This window comes from Stylophora pistillata, chromosome 7 (genome assembly GCF_964205215.1).
Source record: "Stylophora pistillata chromosome 7, jaStyPist1.2, whole genome shotgun sequence".
Taxonomy (NCBI): domain Eukaryota; kingdom Metazoa; phylum Cnidaria; class Anthozoa; order Scleractinia; family Pocilloporidae; genus Stylophora; species Stylophora pistillata.
In genome coordinates, this window is record NC_142525.1 from 16,106,938 (window position 1) to 16,122,795 (window position 15,858).

Here is a 15,858-nt window from a genome sequence, read left to right on the forward strand (position 1 = left end):
TGGTAAAAATGGTGAAAACATAAAGTACAAGAATGCATCGCATGTAGACAATAATTACAGTGGGGCTAAGCCTGGTAAGCCAAGATCACTTGATCCCAAAGAAGAATTCTTTCTAACCCTCTGTAGACTTAGGCAGGGATTCCCAGAAGACCATCTATCCCATTTGTATGGAATCCACCAGTCTACTGTATCACGAATAATAGTTTCTCGGATTTCTTTCATATACCTCGTCTAGTAAGATCTGTATTTGGCCTTCAAGAGAACAAGTTGATCAACATATGCCAGAAGATTTTAAAAATAAATATCCAAATACAAGAGTCATCATAGACTGTACGGAGATTAAATGTCAAATGCCCTCGAGTCTTTTACTTAACAGTCAGCTTTATAGCTCCTATAAAAACCACACAACCCTGAAAGGTCTTATGGGCATTACACCTGGTGGGAGCATAAGTTTTATCAGTTCACTTTATACAGGAAGAATTTCGGATAGAGAAATTGTTGAGCGAAGTGGATTCTTAGAGCAAATGTTTGATGTTGGCGACTCTGTGATGGCATATAAGGGATTCCTTATTCAAGAACTCCTTCAACCAGGGGTTTCATTGAACATGACACCATTTTTAGGAGACCAGGTGCAGTTTAGTGCAAATGACACTGTTGACACACAATTGCATCTTTAAGAGTGCATGTGGAAAGAGCCATAAACAAAATAAGAATTTCCACACTTGGGATAGGGTAACTCCTATTAATTTATTTGGCAAAGTCAATCAGATGTGGTCAGTTTGTGCATTTTTATGCAATCTTCAAAATCCATTTATTAGTACATACAAGATTATGGAACTATTATGGTGTTCATATTTTATTAACATCTGTAGAATTTAATGTATGGTTGTACACTTAGGTCAAAAGTTGTGAATATGACAGACAAGATTCATAACAGTGAAAAAGGGTGATATTCTGTTTTGAATTATTTAGAGATGCAGACATAATAATCATATTAATTATCAGTCCAACACTGAAGCATATTTTTCTGGAATAGCAAACATTTATTAGGATCAAAATAATATGATTTTTAGGGGAAATGTGAGTTAACACTGTCATATGCAAAACTTGACAAGTTGTCAAACCATTTCATGGTAATGGTGTTTTTCTACTATTTGAAAACTGTTCTTACACAAAGGATTTAAAGAATGATTTTCAATCACAATATTTCACTTTGGACTGATTGTAGCTATACTTGGTTTGATCAGGCCAATATGAAACCACACATACCCATATCTATGACTTTGCTACTAATGGGAGAAAATATTTAAAGTAATATTGACATAATTTTTCCCTTAATGTACTCCAGTGTTGCTCATCAAATGCAATTCTTGTAATAGCTAACCCCTTTCTGGTATAAACTATGAAGTTGCACCAGGATGCTCCAGTCAAACCCATTTGACCCTGCACTTGGTCGTAATATGCATGGTTTGTTTTTAATGTCAAGATACCCCCTACATCTTCTAAACAGAAGCTAGGATCTGAGGAAGCCTCTAAAGGGTTCACAGAAAATTTTGAATGTGGACACTTAACTTCAGCTATTCCAAACTGTTCTCTACAACCTGGATCAACTATTCTGGCATCAGGTGTACCTCCCAATATGAAGTGCTTTTTGGATACACATAGACCACTACATAGAACTTTTAATGGCTTTCCAGATCTTTCCATGTACCTACCATACTCTCTTAAAGTAGTGCTTTCATATTTCAAACCATGTTTTGTGCTTTCAGTGCTAAATGATTTTAGAGATAGCATATCCTGTGATAGCTTTCCATGATTTCTTTTCCTAATTTTTACTCTATGGAAATCTGACGCTGTGATCCTGAATTTTCTTTCATCTTTCCATGTCTGAGATTCACTCTGTGTTCTTGTTTGTTCTTCAATTCTTTGTGTCTTCGTATCATCTACCTGTTGTAAAAATTTAATACCCTTGTGAGTTTCTGAAAGGTCTGATGACAGTAATCATCATTTGATTTTGAAAATAATTTCATACATGTTAGCACCAGTAAAAATAAATTACCTTTAGACTGTTAAGCTTGGTCAATTCTATGTCAGTCAAATCAGATAGTATTGGCAAATCATAGTGTTAATTAAAATCCTTCACAGGGAATGAAGGGTACATAACAAAATCTCTTTTCATATCAATATCTCTTCTATCAATTGAATCGATGTTCACCCAAACTTTAAAGTTGGATTCTGTGTATCCAAGCTGGTACGACCCATAAGAACCTCTAGGGCACATTCCATATTGAGTCTCAACATCAGGTACTGGTGTACTTCCTACTTGCACAAGGCCAAGTTTTGGATCAATTTTCTTAAGGGATGCAATAAAAGTATCAAATCTGTATCAAAATTTCTATCATTTTTCCTTGCTTCATATAGCCGTGAAGAAATTCCTGGACGTTCTATTTCCATCGTCAAAGTGCATTTTAGATACTGTCACATCCATGACAGGTAGGGATTGTACCCCTTGATCCCTAGGCCTGTTCCATTGCTGTAGTGTGGAAGTGCAGATGGGCGTGGGTTTTTCATCATCTTCATATCTAAAAGATTTAACATCTGAGCACCCATACAGTGAATACTTGCAGACTTTTAACATTAAAGCCAGCATGTGGTTACACAAACCAGATTTTCCAATGGCACAGGTTGGGCCACAATATGTATATACTACTTCCCCAGACACAATACACAATACAAGTTTGAGCTCATGGGGCGCCTCATTTACTTTAAAGCTATGATGACATTTTGCTTTAAAGAAAAAGTATCTCTGATCACTGTTTGTTTCAATATTGTGCAGATACTCGTCTACCAGATATGTTATTGCTCTCTGCATTCCCGTAGGAACTGAGTGGTTCAGTGACGCAACCCTTTTACCAGACTTTTTAATGTGGCGATCAACTTCGGCTCGTGTAAAAAAGGGAGCTTACTCTAAAGACGTGTTCCATCCCGTGTTTGGAAAAGCTATCTTTCTTGGTTCAGGCAATGTAGAGTCTGAAGAAGAAGCCTTCGGATAACTACTCTGCGAAGAAAGACTGTGCATTTTCCTCTTTGTGTAAGCATTGTTTTCATCAGGATCATAGATAAGACCTTCGAGGCCTCTACTGATGTATTCGTCAACTCTGAAGAGTAAATGTGAACAAATAAATTTACGCGATCTATATAACAACTAGTTAATTGATAAACTACGGTTTTTAAAAGCTAGTCATCACATTCACATTACTAAGTTGGGAGTTTTACTTATATGTTTAACTGAACGATTGGGAAAACTTCGCGGAATCGCATTAGTCTTAAATTATAAAAAAACTTACGGTTGAATAAACTACAATAAAGCAATGATTAATGGTCTTGATAGACAGGTGTTCTTCAAAACTGATATTTCATACAATACTAAGATATAATACAGGCCCAAGGTTTTGTGTTTGCGTGGTGCTGTGCGAAGGAAAATTCGCGGAGTCGCGTTACAAAAACTTACCGTTTCACAAGCAAAGCTTTCGTGTGTAAACCTTTGCACGAGTCCCCGCGGCATTTCAACCACAATTTCAATTCAGAATTCTTCAACTGAAGTGGTTTCCGTCCGTTTAAAGAGGATCCTGGCACATCTTCTTCGCTTTGAAAGCAAGGGTCGTAAACTACTGGCAGAGATGATAACGACGCCATTTTGTTTCGAGGCCCGACCGTCCTCGTTTTTATCTTTTTTGAATAAATTAGAACCCTTTACCTCACGGACATTTTGGGTATTGCATATGGTGTATGACAACCCAAAGTAACCAAAGAGCCCTCGCAAACATCCTGATCGTTGCTCGCATTCACAATCTCAGAGTGTTCCGTTAAGATAATATGGTTTTGAATTAAGTAGCTGTGTCCTCAAAGAAAGTCATAAACTTTCTGTTAATACGACTGAGCAACAAAGAATATTTTTCACCTGATTACACAATCATTGGAATGTGTTCAAAAGAATTTTATCCTAAATCCTTCACTGCGTTCTGTCTTTAAATATACCAAATTCAATACGTCATGTTCAGAAATTTTGAAACAAAGAAAAATAGGTCTGGTTAACGATGTCGAGACCTATTGTTAAACTTCCCCAAAAAGTGCTTCTTAAAACTGTATTTTTATGCAGCCACATCTCAAAAATTCAATGGAAACATTTGCAATAGGAACCTTCCGCAGGGAATGAAAGTATGAGCCCTTTTTTTTCAACTGATTCTCCGAGAGGTTTCCAAGGAGGCCTCTACCTAATATGCACTAGCCAGACTTTCATGGCTCGCTTTCAAACATTTCGAACAAGACTATTCTGCAAAATTCACTGTAACAGTGGTTCATTGTTAGTCCAACTTTTGCCCAATGTGACAGGAAGATGACTGAATGCCGTACAGAACTGATTCAAATACACGATATGGGGTGCATCATGTCAATTATGAGCCACGACCTCCCGTCATGGCTATGAAACTATTCGAACTGGTTCTGATTATTTTTCATGCCATATGATATCTATCCCCAAAAACTATTAAGTCCTCTATAAGAATAAACATCCTAAACTTGTACCTAAAACTGCGACATTTACTTCATGACTAGCAAGAATAGTCCCATTAAGTTGTACAATGTACTCAATCTTGTATGTTCCTTCATCTCTGTCCTGACGTTATTGATGAGTAACGTGGCTTGATCATTACGGTCAATCTTAAACACGAAGGCGCGCTATAAAAGGAGAGTTGCCTCAGGTACCTCTGGACCATTTGTCAATCAACCGTCGTGTGATGTAGAACTCTAAGAGTCAAGTCAGCTTGAGCTAAAGCTAGTCCAAAGCCTATGAAAAGCGGGCGCATTCCTCAAAATTGTTTTATGTTTTCATCACGATACAAGAATTTTTGAGTTTTGTATTTCCTTTCTCGAATGGAAACTGTCTTTATTTGTGGCGGTATAACTGAAATCGAAGAAGGTGGTTCGCACGTTGCATCATTGCCACCATGCTCGTGGAAGTAAACATCTCATTAGCTCCTTTTGTTCGTCTACCAGGAACCTACGGGACCTCTCCTTTCATAGCGCGCCTTCGTGTTTAATATGTGGGGCTCCGGGTTCAGCTAACCACTAGACCCAGTAACTTTTACGAAGGCTATTCCGCTAATCAGATCATAATTTGAGCTTGTCCCTTTAGACTTTGTCCATCTAATGAAATAAAATGTCTGACTCTTAGTCTGTTCATTACAAGTAACTTCCGAGTTAACTTCCATGTAAGTGACATGTCCACTCCTTTTGTTACCAATGTTGAATTGGCTGGTTGTACCGTCCAGTTAAATGATTCTGTAATTCATTAAAATTGATGACACCCTTTTTTTTTATTTATTCACATTTAAATAAATAATGTGTATCTCTTCGTATCACATCACGGAACTCATGAATCTTAAACAACAAACGATAGAGGGAATAATGTGTAGCGCGCGTAGATATGGAATTTCTCTTCGCTCGTTCAACTCCGACCTCGAATTTGAGCGCAGCGAACGAGTGAGAGTTGAACAACAGAAGAGAAATTCCACATCTTCAAGCAACCATTTATTATTTTGTTCATAATATGAACAAGGTAAACCTTTACCAATAAGAAAAGTCGACTTTATTGATGACTGAAAAAAAGTAGGATCCACAATCTGCAAAAAAGCCCTAGAGTGTGTCCACGACTAGGCTCATGATGAAAGAATGCGTTGAATCATTATACAAAATGAATTGAAAATTTCTCAGTTATTGACGTTTTCCTCCGACAGAAGAAGTCTTTTCTGTTACGCGGCAAAAATCGGCCTGTGGCAAATCTTCCAGATGTCGATTTTTGTTCTCAGCCGCTAGAAATGCCTTTACCAAAGCCAGGTAAGTATCCTTCGACTGTTCTTTCGTACTAGTTTTTCTGTCGTGAGCCATACGAGTTTCCGAATGTTTTGAAAAACAACGTTGAGAACAGTGAAGGCTTTGTCTTTCCTTCATCGACCTGATAGAGTGGCGCGAAAGGCGAGCGACGTGTCAGCGGCTGATTGGCGATATCAAACGCACGTAAAAGGATTTCGTTATTTTACACGTTATTACGGAATCTATACGGACTCTGCAGTTGCTGGCTAACTCGATAAATAATCGAAGAGGAATTTAAACTATCTTTCCAAGATTTATTGTCCACGAACACCAGATACCCTTCCCCTCATCATATTTCGTAATTGAACGTAGCGCTAGAAAGTTGTCGAATGACTCTCTCCTCATTCTCAAATGTCTATGGAAAAAGGCTCAGGAAATTACGATTTTAAATCATGATTCTACAAGTCGACGGCGGCTTTGACGTCTGTTGAGCAGCTGAGTTAAAGACTCTAAGATTTTGTATTCCGCCTGAAGTAAATTCTCATTATCACTACCATTCATTCGTGGATACGGTGAGCCACATGAAAATGATGTCATTTTTATAATTTTTTTTTGTTTCTTATCAACAGAAAGGAAGAAAGATTTCGAATGAATCCTGTTAATCGTCTTTTAATCTGTTAATACTGATCTTCAAAGTCAATAATCATACTCCATTATGGATATCCTTCTTCAATTCAATTAACCCAGGAAAAATATAATTCTTCATTATAGTCCTTTTTTTTTTTCATGCCTCTAGAGTTTCTCTCTGCTTTAAAATTATGAATTTCTAATTTTTTGTCAGCGAAAGTGTACTTTTTTGGCAGAACTGATCATAAGTAACTTTACAAAAGACTGCTCAGCAGCAACGAATTTTATCAATAGCCCCTCCATCGCCGGGTTCTCCACCACTCAACGAATGATAAAGAACCAGAATAAAAAAAAAATGCAGCAACAGGTTTTCAATTCTTGCTCAGGATGTAAAACGAACTACTTGTTACGGTCAAGGGGTTTACCAAGTAAGGATGAAATCGCCACTTTTAGATTTTTGGCTCTACGATGATCCCTGTGCCTTATACGCATGCTACGGTATGAGTCATAATATTGCTACTTTGCATATATCTCAGTACCTGAACACAATTGTTTCTAAAATCGCACAATACGAGTGCCTTCTCAGTACAAAATGAAATATGGCTCCTCACTTTAATCATCAAACTTTCCGCTCTATTGCGCATTTCAACCGAAACTTCCAGGGGTAAACTTCTGTATAGTATCATCATGCAGACAGGGTCAACTCCCAACTTTTCAACACTTTCTTATAATAAAAATATTGCTAAAATATGAAATTAACATCGTTTCTTAGAAAATAAGGCTTAAACTCTTACCTAGGACCAGAAGAGAAGTAGTATCTGGTATGCGAAAAATATTGGGCTTTTTGGCCAAATAACATACTGCTATGCACAAGTAACGTGCCAAATATAGTCGCGGTTTTATAAAGAAATCTACTCATTTCACTTATACTTTCAGTGTAAAAATATTTCGAGTAGCTCAGTATAGCAAGCAAATACAAGCTTAGGGAAAGCAATAATATAAGCACGATAGCTTTCCTCCTGACAGGATGGCTTCGCGATAAACTGTTCCTTAAAAATTAACTAAAGCATTTACACAACAATGGCCTTCAGAGCGAGATCCAATCTATCTGGTAAATAAGATTCTTTCTTGGAAGGTACGGTTACAATACAAATATATCAAAGCGCGTCGTCGGATGTCATAATACGCTGTCCTTCCTTTCAGAATTTTGCTTGCAATAAACCGTTCACAAATGCTTATACGAGAGTATACTCTATCGGTTAAGCGACTGAAAGCATATAATAGTGGTTCACCGTTTAAGAATATAAAAAGCACAACGCAATAGTTTATGGCAAAGATGATTAGTCCCTGAAACTTGTTGCGGTAAAGTGATCAAGTCGTTGGCCGATCACACCTTGGACGTGATCCAACTACACGAAAAAATCCTCGACATTTGCATACAACTGCTTATCGTGCATATTCATGTTGATCAGCCTCTGCAAAGAAAAAAAATTAAAATTATAATAACCAGCGTCATTTAAAAATAGGGTTCCTCAAGTGATGAATCAATGAGTTTGAATATATGAAATTCATGTGTGTATGCTGCGGTTTTAAGAAATGTATGAAAGTGATCCTGGCAGTATTGAACAGAGGTCATGGGTTCAAATCCCGTACGGCCCGAATTTTTTTTCAGACATTATTTTCACAGTACATAAGTAGTGTTCATTATTGCAAAGATCGCCTTCATACATATCTTATGACCTCTAAAATAATAACCATAAAGTATCGTTTGTGATTGGAACATTTTAGTTTGCTCCTTTGCTGTTTTCTTTTTTTTTTTTGCTTTTGTTTTTATTTATTTATTTATTTATTTTTTTTGTGGAACACTTTCTAAAAAGTAAAGAGATGAGTACATATTACTAAGCCATCCGGGTAAATGCTGTGTAGGTTGAAAACCCAAGCCAGTCACTCTTGCGTAAAAACAAACTTTTGTGTTGATCACAATTCTCACCTTATGTTGGGTTTCCATGTCCTTAAGCTGATTTTTTAAATCAGCGAATGTTGGTCTTACATCCGGGTCATTTTTCCAGCATTTCATCATGATCTGATACCTGGTATTTTCAAATGATCTGTTTAAGATTTAATAAACGTTTTCTTCTGCGCTGAGAGAGAACGAGTTAAAAAAGAAACTTACAACTTTTCATCGACGTGTTGTGGTTTGGGCATCCTGTATCCCTCCTGAAGTAAGTTTGCAATTTTTCTTCCAGCTTGGGTAAGGTGAGCCACCTAGAAGAACCACAAAACCATAACTATGACAAGACCGTCGAAATATAATTGTAACAAAACAACGACCTGCAATTTTTCACAAAATTAGTACATCTCATTTTGCTGGCTGGGCAGAATATTTGAGGAAAAGACCTTGGTCACGACCTTTTGGCGATAAATAATATTAATTCTTTGTTTTCTCTCGCTATCAAATCACTTTGGTTTTTCAGCAAAAGTTGATTTCGAAATAAATTTTGTGGTACTACATTTGTTTTTAAAACGATTGAAACGCGGCTTTAAAACAATTTGTTATTCAATAATCCTTCACAAAAAGTAACTCAAAAAGTTAAAACGAGACGTAGTTGCCGTTAACAATTACGTTAATTAGCGTGACTCTCATTCGTTAATATCTGAGGAACAAATGCTGGTGGACGAACAAAAGAAGCTAGTGAGATATCCATTGTTTACGTCCACCAACATGGCGGCCATGACGTAACGTGCAAACCACCTATAAATACACTTCCGCCTATTCTTTACAAGTCTCTTGAATTTGGACATTTCTAGCGTAAATTACACAGCAGTAACCGAAGGAATTCGATGAATAAAAGTCGCATTATTCCCCTTGTGTCTAGCTGGAAAGAGTCTCACTGACTTCAGCTTTTCGCTGGAAGAAAAACCGATTTACACACACCATTGCAGAAAACAAATATGCAGAATTACAATTCCAAATCACAATTTTGTATTCATTCACAATTTGATTTTTCCGTGACATTTTAAAACGGAACAGAGGTAAATCTTCGAAGATTAATTGTCGTTGGAAATGAACTGTACTTTCCGTAAGATATTAGTGTGCTTTTTTTGTACAAGAAAATCGTCGCACGGTCATTTAACCCGTGTGTGTTTGTCATACCAGTACTGTTGTTTCTTCAAAAGTCGACGCTTTTTTCCTCTTCAATTGACAGGTGTCACATCGTGACAGTTACTCATCAAATAATGTTACAAAGTTTACTCGGAAGCCTTTTAAGTTACCTTTACAAATAAAAATGTTTCGGTGAAAGCTTTCTCTTTAATTTGAATAACGTCAGTTTTCTTTATCATCCACTCACTAACAAAATGTTAAATTTATGGAGGATTTTCCCGTGATTAAACTCGTAATTGTAACCTAAATCATTCGGGTTCTTTTAGAAAGCACTTTTTTATGTGTTAGAAAAAAATAAAAATGTTATTGACCAGCACAGGTCGGTCCGTATTGGGAAAAACTGTGCCCTCTGTCTTGAGTACCGCCCGAGGTCTATGGCTTCGGGCGGTATCCAAGACCTCGTGCACAGTTATTCCCAATACGGACCGACCTATGCTGGTCAATAACATATATATAGTAAACAGGGATAAACATCCACAGAGCCTCATAAACTTCCATTCTAGGGATCATTATCAATAGCTGGGAACAGACCCTTATATAAAACTATCATGACACTTTATTCAAAACCCCCTTATGTAAATCGGCATCGTTACATAGCGACAATATAGAGGTACAAATATAATAATAATAACAATGATAATAATAATAATAATAATAATGATACTTTATTTACCCACGTATCACCTAAGAGCTAATAGCTCGTTTAAAACATGAACGTAAAAACTAATTACAAATAATGAGCTAATAAGAACTAATATCAAAAGATAAAAATATTGAAAAGCTATATATTATCTAATTTGTAAGTACTATGTAATTAATAAGCGAAAGTTGTTAAAAATCGAGTTAAAGCCTCGCCATAAACGAATGCAACGCGCGCCTAAAGGCAACCAAGTCCGGACACTCCCTAACTCTAGTAGGCAAACCATTCCAAAGTTTAGTAGTTAAATATGACCATGACTTGTGCATGTATTCTAAGTTGAACGATGGTAGCTTAAGGCGTGTGCCAGACCCCCTTTAGGTTGTAATTTACATTTAAAACGTTAAAAAAGTTACTAAGATATTCCGGTCCCTGTCCTGTTAAACATTTATATAAAATAACTAATGACTGGAATTGCCTCCGTGTCTCTAAGTTTTGTAATTCAGCTAAATTAAGAAGAAAATCATAAAACAGTGAGCTTGAATACCCTAGGATAGTCCTTAGGATTTAGCAATAAGTGTCCTCTAACTTGTTTTTGAGTCCATTACTTATTCCTAGCATGAGTGGGCTACAACACTTTAAGTGGGGTAGTACATATGCTTTGTAAAGGCGAATCATAACATCTTGTGGTATAAACTTACGCAGCTTACGTATGGCAGCTGCCTTATCACATGCCTTCTTAATTTGTACTTGTATATAGGGCTTAAATGTTATTCGTTCACCTAAAATGACACTAAGAATCTTCAGACTATCAGTCAGCTCTACATTATCATAAAATATAAAACCCCTGGATGCCAGGTAAGGTTCTAACCTTCACGATCGACGATCGATATCAACATCTGCGCGCAGACCCCCAGATGTAACATTTTACCATCGCAATAAACAACTGGGCACAGGTTTAACAGGGATGGGACATTTTAAGTTCAATATCAACATCTGGGCACAGAATACACACTGTATGTAAAGAGTTACGATCAACACAGACCCCTGACCGTAAGATACTAAGATAAGTAGCAACATCTGGCTACAGCCAGTCATGTAAGACACATTGATTAAAACCCATGGATGTAAGAAACAACGAACAATATCAACATCTGGACACGGTTAGAACCGTACCTGACATCTAGGCAAGGTTAGAACCGTACCTGACATCTAGGGGTTTTATATTTGTACCTCTATATTGTCGCTATGTAACGATGACAATTTACATAAGGGGGTTTTGAATGAAATGTCATGGCAGTTTTATATAAGGGTCTGTTTCCAGCTTGATAATGATCCCATTCGAGAATACCTATGGTGAAAATCTCGTAAAGCACAACTCCATAACTCCATCTGCGGAAAGACAAATCAAACGAATATATATCAAGAGACTGAAAACATTAATAGTATATATGTAAGACAATTAAGATATATTCTTTCACAAAGCATAAAATTCATGTCCTGATTAAAATTGATAAATCTTGTTGGAAAATCGCCATTGGTAATTATCAGATATACTTACACGTCACTTTTGGTGGTATATTTTCCGTACAACAAGGCCTCATAAGCAGTCCATTTCACGGGAAGACGGCCCTAAATATTTCAAATAATAAATAGATTTAGCAAAGCCTAAAAGCGGAGCTCCCAATAGGTGAAAATCTTGCAATAAAATTTCTTTACATATATTAAAAATTTTTAGCCAAAAATTCATTCTGTCTAGATTAAACCCATTGACACTTACGTGTAACACGTGCCTGTGATAAGTCAAAATTTTGGAGAAACCAAGAAAGCAAACACAATCCGCAGTAAATTTTTAAAAATCATCTTTTCTGAAAAACAAGCTCCAGTGAAAGAAGACTAATTAAAGAACTTATTTCCGACGAAAAAAGCGATAGGTGCATATTACATTTTGCGAATTTGTCCGTGAGTGAAGAGATCTCAAGTTCCATGGAATCTATCAAGAAATATTTCGGGACGACAGATTTATTCAAAACAGTTTTTGATTTGCTGTTATAAGCGAAAAACGTACGAATTTCTTACGTGTACAAATCCCACGCGGTAAAATTCATCATGCTTAGATCGTTGTTTGCTTGCCTTCAAGGCCAGAAATTGAGCAGCGTTGTGTTGAAAATTCTGAAAAAACTTCGATTTGACGCAAAATCTTTTATTAAACAATACTTTTTGAACACGTTGTTACTCGAACATAATATTTACTGGGCCATCGAATCGTCAAATTATCGCTAGGCCCTGCTTGAAGTCCGAAAGTTCCGTTTTCACTTTACGTCCATAAATGGCATCGCCTTGAGAATCGTAGTGTCGTTGACTCAAGAGCTTATTCTGTCACCTTTAAGACCTTATTATCCATTATTTTCCAAGCAGAGTATTCTATAGCAATGTTACTTTACATTTTGAGCTCCACAAGGTCTAACTCGATCGCAAATGAACGAAAAATCTGACCTGAAAAATTTGAGGGTCGACCGCGCTGACGCCATATTTTCAAATTTGATCATATTGTACTTTCGTGATAGGATACATGACAGAGGGCAATTACGTACGTACAAAAAAAGGTTGACCATAAAAAAGAGGTTGACTATAATCCATGGGTATGCGGCTCTGCCCCACGCGCGCTTCCCGAGCGTGGGAGCCCCATAACCCCACTTTGTGAATAGCTCAAAAAGTATAGAAAGCGACCAGCCAAAGGTATTTTTATTTCAAGCTATACTTGTTTACGTTTTCGTTAGAGTCCCACCCAAGGATTCCATGATCGAAACCAGGAATATATCAGCTATACCGCAACAATGATTATGAAAGGTCATTAGATGGAACGATATGTAGTACGATATGATATGTAGTACGGCCCCCATCTCCCCTCGTTCTTGATTACCTTAGTCTTTCGTTCATAAATATTTTCCTCCTGCACATCTCTGGCCATTCCAAAGTCTGTCACTTTGCACGTCTCCTTTTGTCCAACCAACACATTACGGGCTGCAAGGTCTCGATGGATGATCTAAGAAAGAGTTGATGCGTCAACGAAAACTAGTGAATGCGGATGAAAAGAACTGAAATGAAATAGCAGATAGGAAAAAAAGAAATTTCTATCAAATATATACTAAGATTTTAATGGAAATAGAATTCTGTAGTAAAGCAGTTTTTGCGACCGACAACAAACTTTTGAAATGTCGTATTAATTCCTTTTATTCCTTGACATTAAAATGGATATTTGTTATGAATATCTTAAGGAATCCTTTCCATTCCCGTCTCTTCCTTTGCCTACACTAAAGAAACCTAGAAATTTCCATTTGATGGGGTGCCTAGGAACGATGCACAAATATCGCTATTTGAACATTGGGATAAAACTTAGATGATGGCATTAAGATAGGTAGGGTTCTCCCAAAGCAAATTAAAACCTTTACGAAACGGTAAGAAAATGTTTGCATATTACGGGCGTGATCTTGTAAAGACATAAAATTCTATAAAGGACACAGCTTCACATCGCGATACACCTTACAAAAATGTTTTAGAATTAAGTTTCTTCCTTCGTGTTTTAATTAACATACAGATTTTGAGGACAAATAGCTCATTCCATCTGCAATTTGCCAGGCAAACTTCATTAGCTGCTGTGACGTCAGATTTGTTTGTGGTTTGATATTTGGGTCTTTGAAGTATGTGTCATTTAATCCACGGCTCTTTCTCAGGTAACCCAGCAGATCCCCAAAAGGCACATATTCAATCAAAACCAACGGTGGCTCTGAAGAAATTAAACAAACAATATGACAAATTACTCTTTAGAAAACCTGAATAACAAATGAAATAGATGCATAGTCCAATCATGGTTAAATACTTTTGAAGGAATCGCAAAAAAAAAGATATAGTTTTAAAAAGAAAAGCTGGACTGCCTCATAAGAGGGAACAGACCATATATTCCCTTAAAAAAAGCATTTTCGCTTCTATAACAGAATGGTCAGTTCAGAGGCAAATATTCGGTCTTAGTCTACCGATAAGTCCTGGAGCGTCAATATAAATTTGAAAAAAGTAGAGGCAGTCTTACAACGTAAATCAAAAGGAAATTGTGAAGTCCGACCCACATAACCAAAGCATACCAGATTCCGTAACACAACCCAGAAGTTTAATGACGTAAGGATGTGGTTTCAGCTGCTTCATTGTTTCAAGTTCTTTCATCAGATCTCTCTTTTCTGATTCAGCAGCGTTAGCTAGAGTTTAAAAAAAAAGAATAGAGTTTTGGTTAATGGGAATTATACAGTATACGAGAAACCTAAATGAAAACACTAGTTATAAAATGGCAAATAGCCAAAAAATTACGGTAACATGGCAACATTTCCTGGATGACTGTAAGGCAAGACTGTAATTCAATTTACAATACAAGAACTCACATTTAAGCATCTTAATAGCCACTGTGGTCGTCTCAGGCCTCCCTCGAAGTCCTAATACTGTTCCCCTGGCAACCTGTCCAAAAGCACCTTTACCAATGACCTTTTCTATGGTCACGTGATGTCTTGGAACTTCCCAGGAGCGTGTTGAGGGATAAAAAGGTGCGTAACCGGCACCTGGAGCGGCACTGTGTGATTTTCTGTTATCTCTGCTAGCTTCTCTGAGATCTATGTATTCTGCAGGAGGCTGTGTGAGTTTTCCTGAATTGAGCTGTCCTAGTGCAATATCTTGTAATCCTGTTTCATTCTATTAAACCATGCATGTACTCGTTAAGGTATTCGCATATAAATTTGTTATCAATCTCAATAAAAAGTCGTACCTGGCCATAAAAAAATAGTTTACCCATTTTCAATGGAGGTGGAGGACCCCAGTAATGGTAACCCGCCCAGGTGGGGTATCTCGCCTATCCATATATATATGCGTCATTAACAAAGCGTGAGGTCAAGATGGCTGGATACTGGCCGAGTTCTTTATTCGCATTTTTATGAACCGAGACGAAGTCGAGGGCCATAAAAATGCGAGAAAAGAACGAGGCAGATATCCAGCCATCTTGACCAAACAAGCTTGGTTAATAACGGATTTATTATCGTAGCCATGATGGTGGTCGGTCAAGTTTGCGTCCGTCCCTCGACTTTTGTCATTATCTTCATTATCCTATTTCTTTTCTCGCGTCTCCTCGACAGCACCAGCAAAGATATCACCTTTGATTCAAATCGTTGTACTATCTTTCGTCGAACTTCGTCGCGGTGTAAACAGCGAAGGTCTCCCATTTGCAAATGGTCTAAACATGGCCAAACGACCATGGCGATGCCTGACGCTCGAGGCGTCTTTGCGTGAAAGTGAAAAGTGAAAGTGAAAGTGAATGATTCGATACCTTAATAGCAGCATAGGCTGAATTGCTGAGGTCTACAGTGTTACTAAGGTTGAGATCGGACGTCAGCATTATCAGGCGCCTCTGGCAGCCGCTTTAGTCCATGTAACGACCTCACCTTTTCCCCCACACATCCCACCCCAGGGGAGGACATCCATCACACAGTAATCTCGTGTGTGGGAAATTAACGTCTCCTACCCC

The 15,858-nt window shown here is 37.4% G+C and overlaps 2 protein-coding genes across 2 annotated transcripts in view; both read right to left on the bottom strand.

The window, feature by feature from the left end:
- Positions 1-859: 859 nt before the first annotated feature.
- LOC111332254 (uncharacterized) lies at positions 860-3,622 on the bottom strand. Its single transcript, XM_022937548.2, has 2 exons — positions 3,512-3,622; positions 860-1,947 (listed from the first exon to the last, which is right to left on the bottom strand). The coding sequence occupies exons 1-2, from the start codon at positions 3,563-3,565 to the stop codon at positions 1,276-1,278; spliced, it is 726 nt and encodes a 241-aa protein (XP_022793283.2). The 5' UTR covers positions 3,566-3,622; the 3' UTR covers positions 860-1,275.
- Positions 3,623-7,096: 3,474 nt separating this feature from the next.
- LOC111332253 (fibroblast growth factor receptor 4-like) overlaps positions 7,097-15,858 on the bottom strand; it is a 59,224-nt gene continuing 50,462 nt past the window's right edge. The window contains exons 14-22 of the mRNA XM_088727735.1: positions 14,729-15,032; positions 14,438-14,548; positions 13,895-14,085; positions 13,222-13,344; positions 11,860-11,930; positions 11,650-11,690; positions 8,672-8,763; positions 8,489-8,588; positions 7,097-7,973 (exon numbers count right to left, since the gene is read on the bottom strand). Coding sequence (XP_088583861.1) covers positions 8,678-8,763; positions 11,650-11,690; positions 11,860-11,930; positions 13,222-13,344; positions 13,895-14,085; positions 14,438-14,548; positions 14,729-15,032 — 927 coding nt within the window. The 3' untranslated portion in view covers positions 7,097-7,973; positions 8,489-8,588; positions 8,672-8,677. The remainder of the gene's footprint in view (positions 7,974-8,488; positions 8,589-8,671; positions 8,764-11,649; positions 11,691-11,859; positions 11,931-13,221; positions 13,345-13,894; positions 14,086-14,437; positions 14,549-14,728; positions 15,033-15,858) is intronic.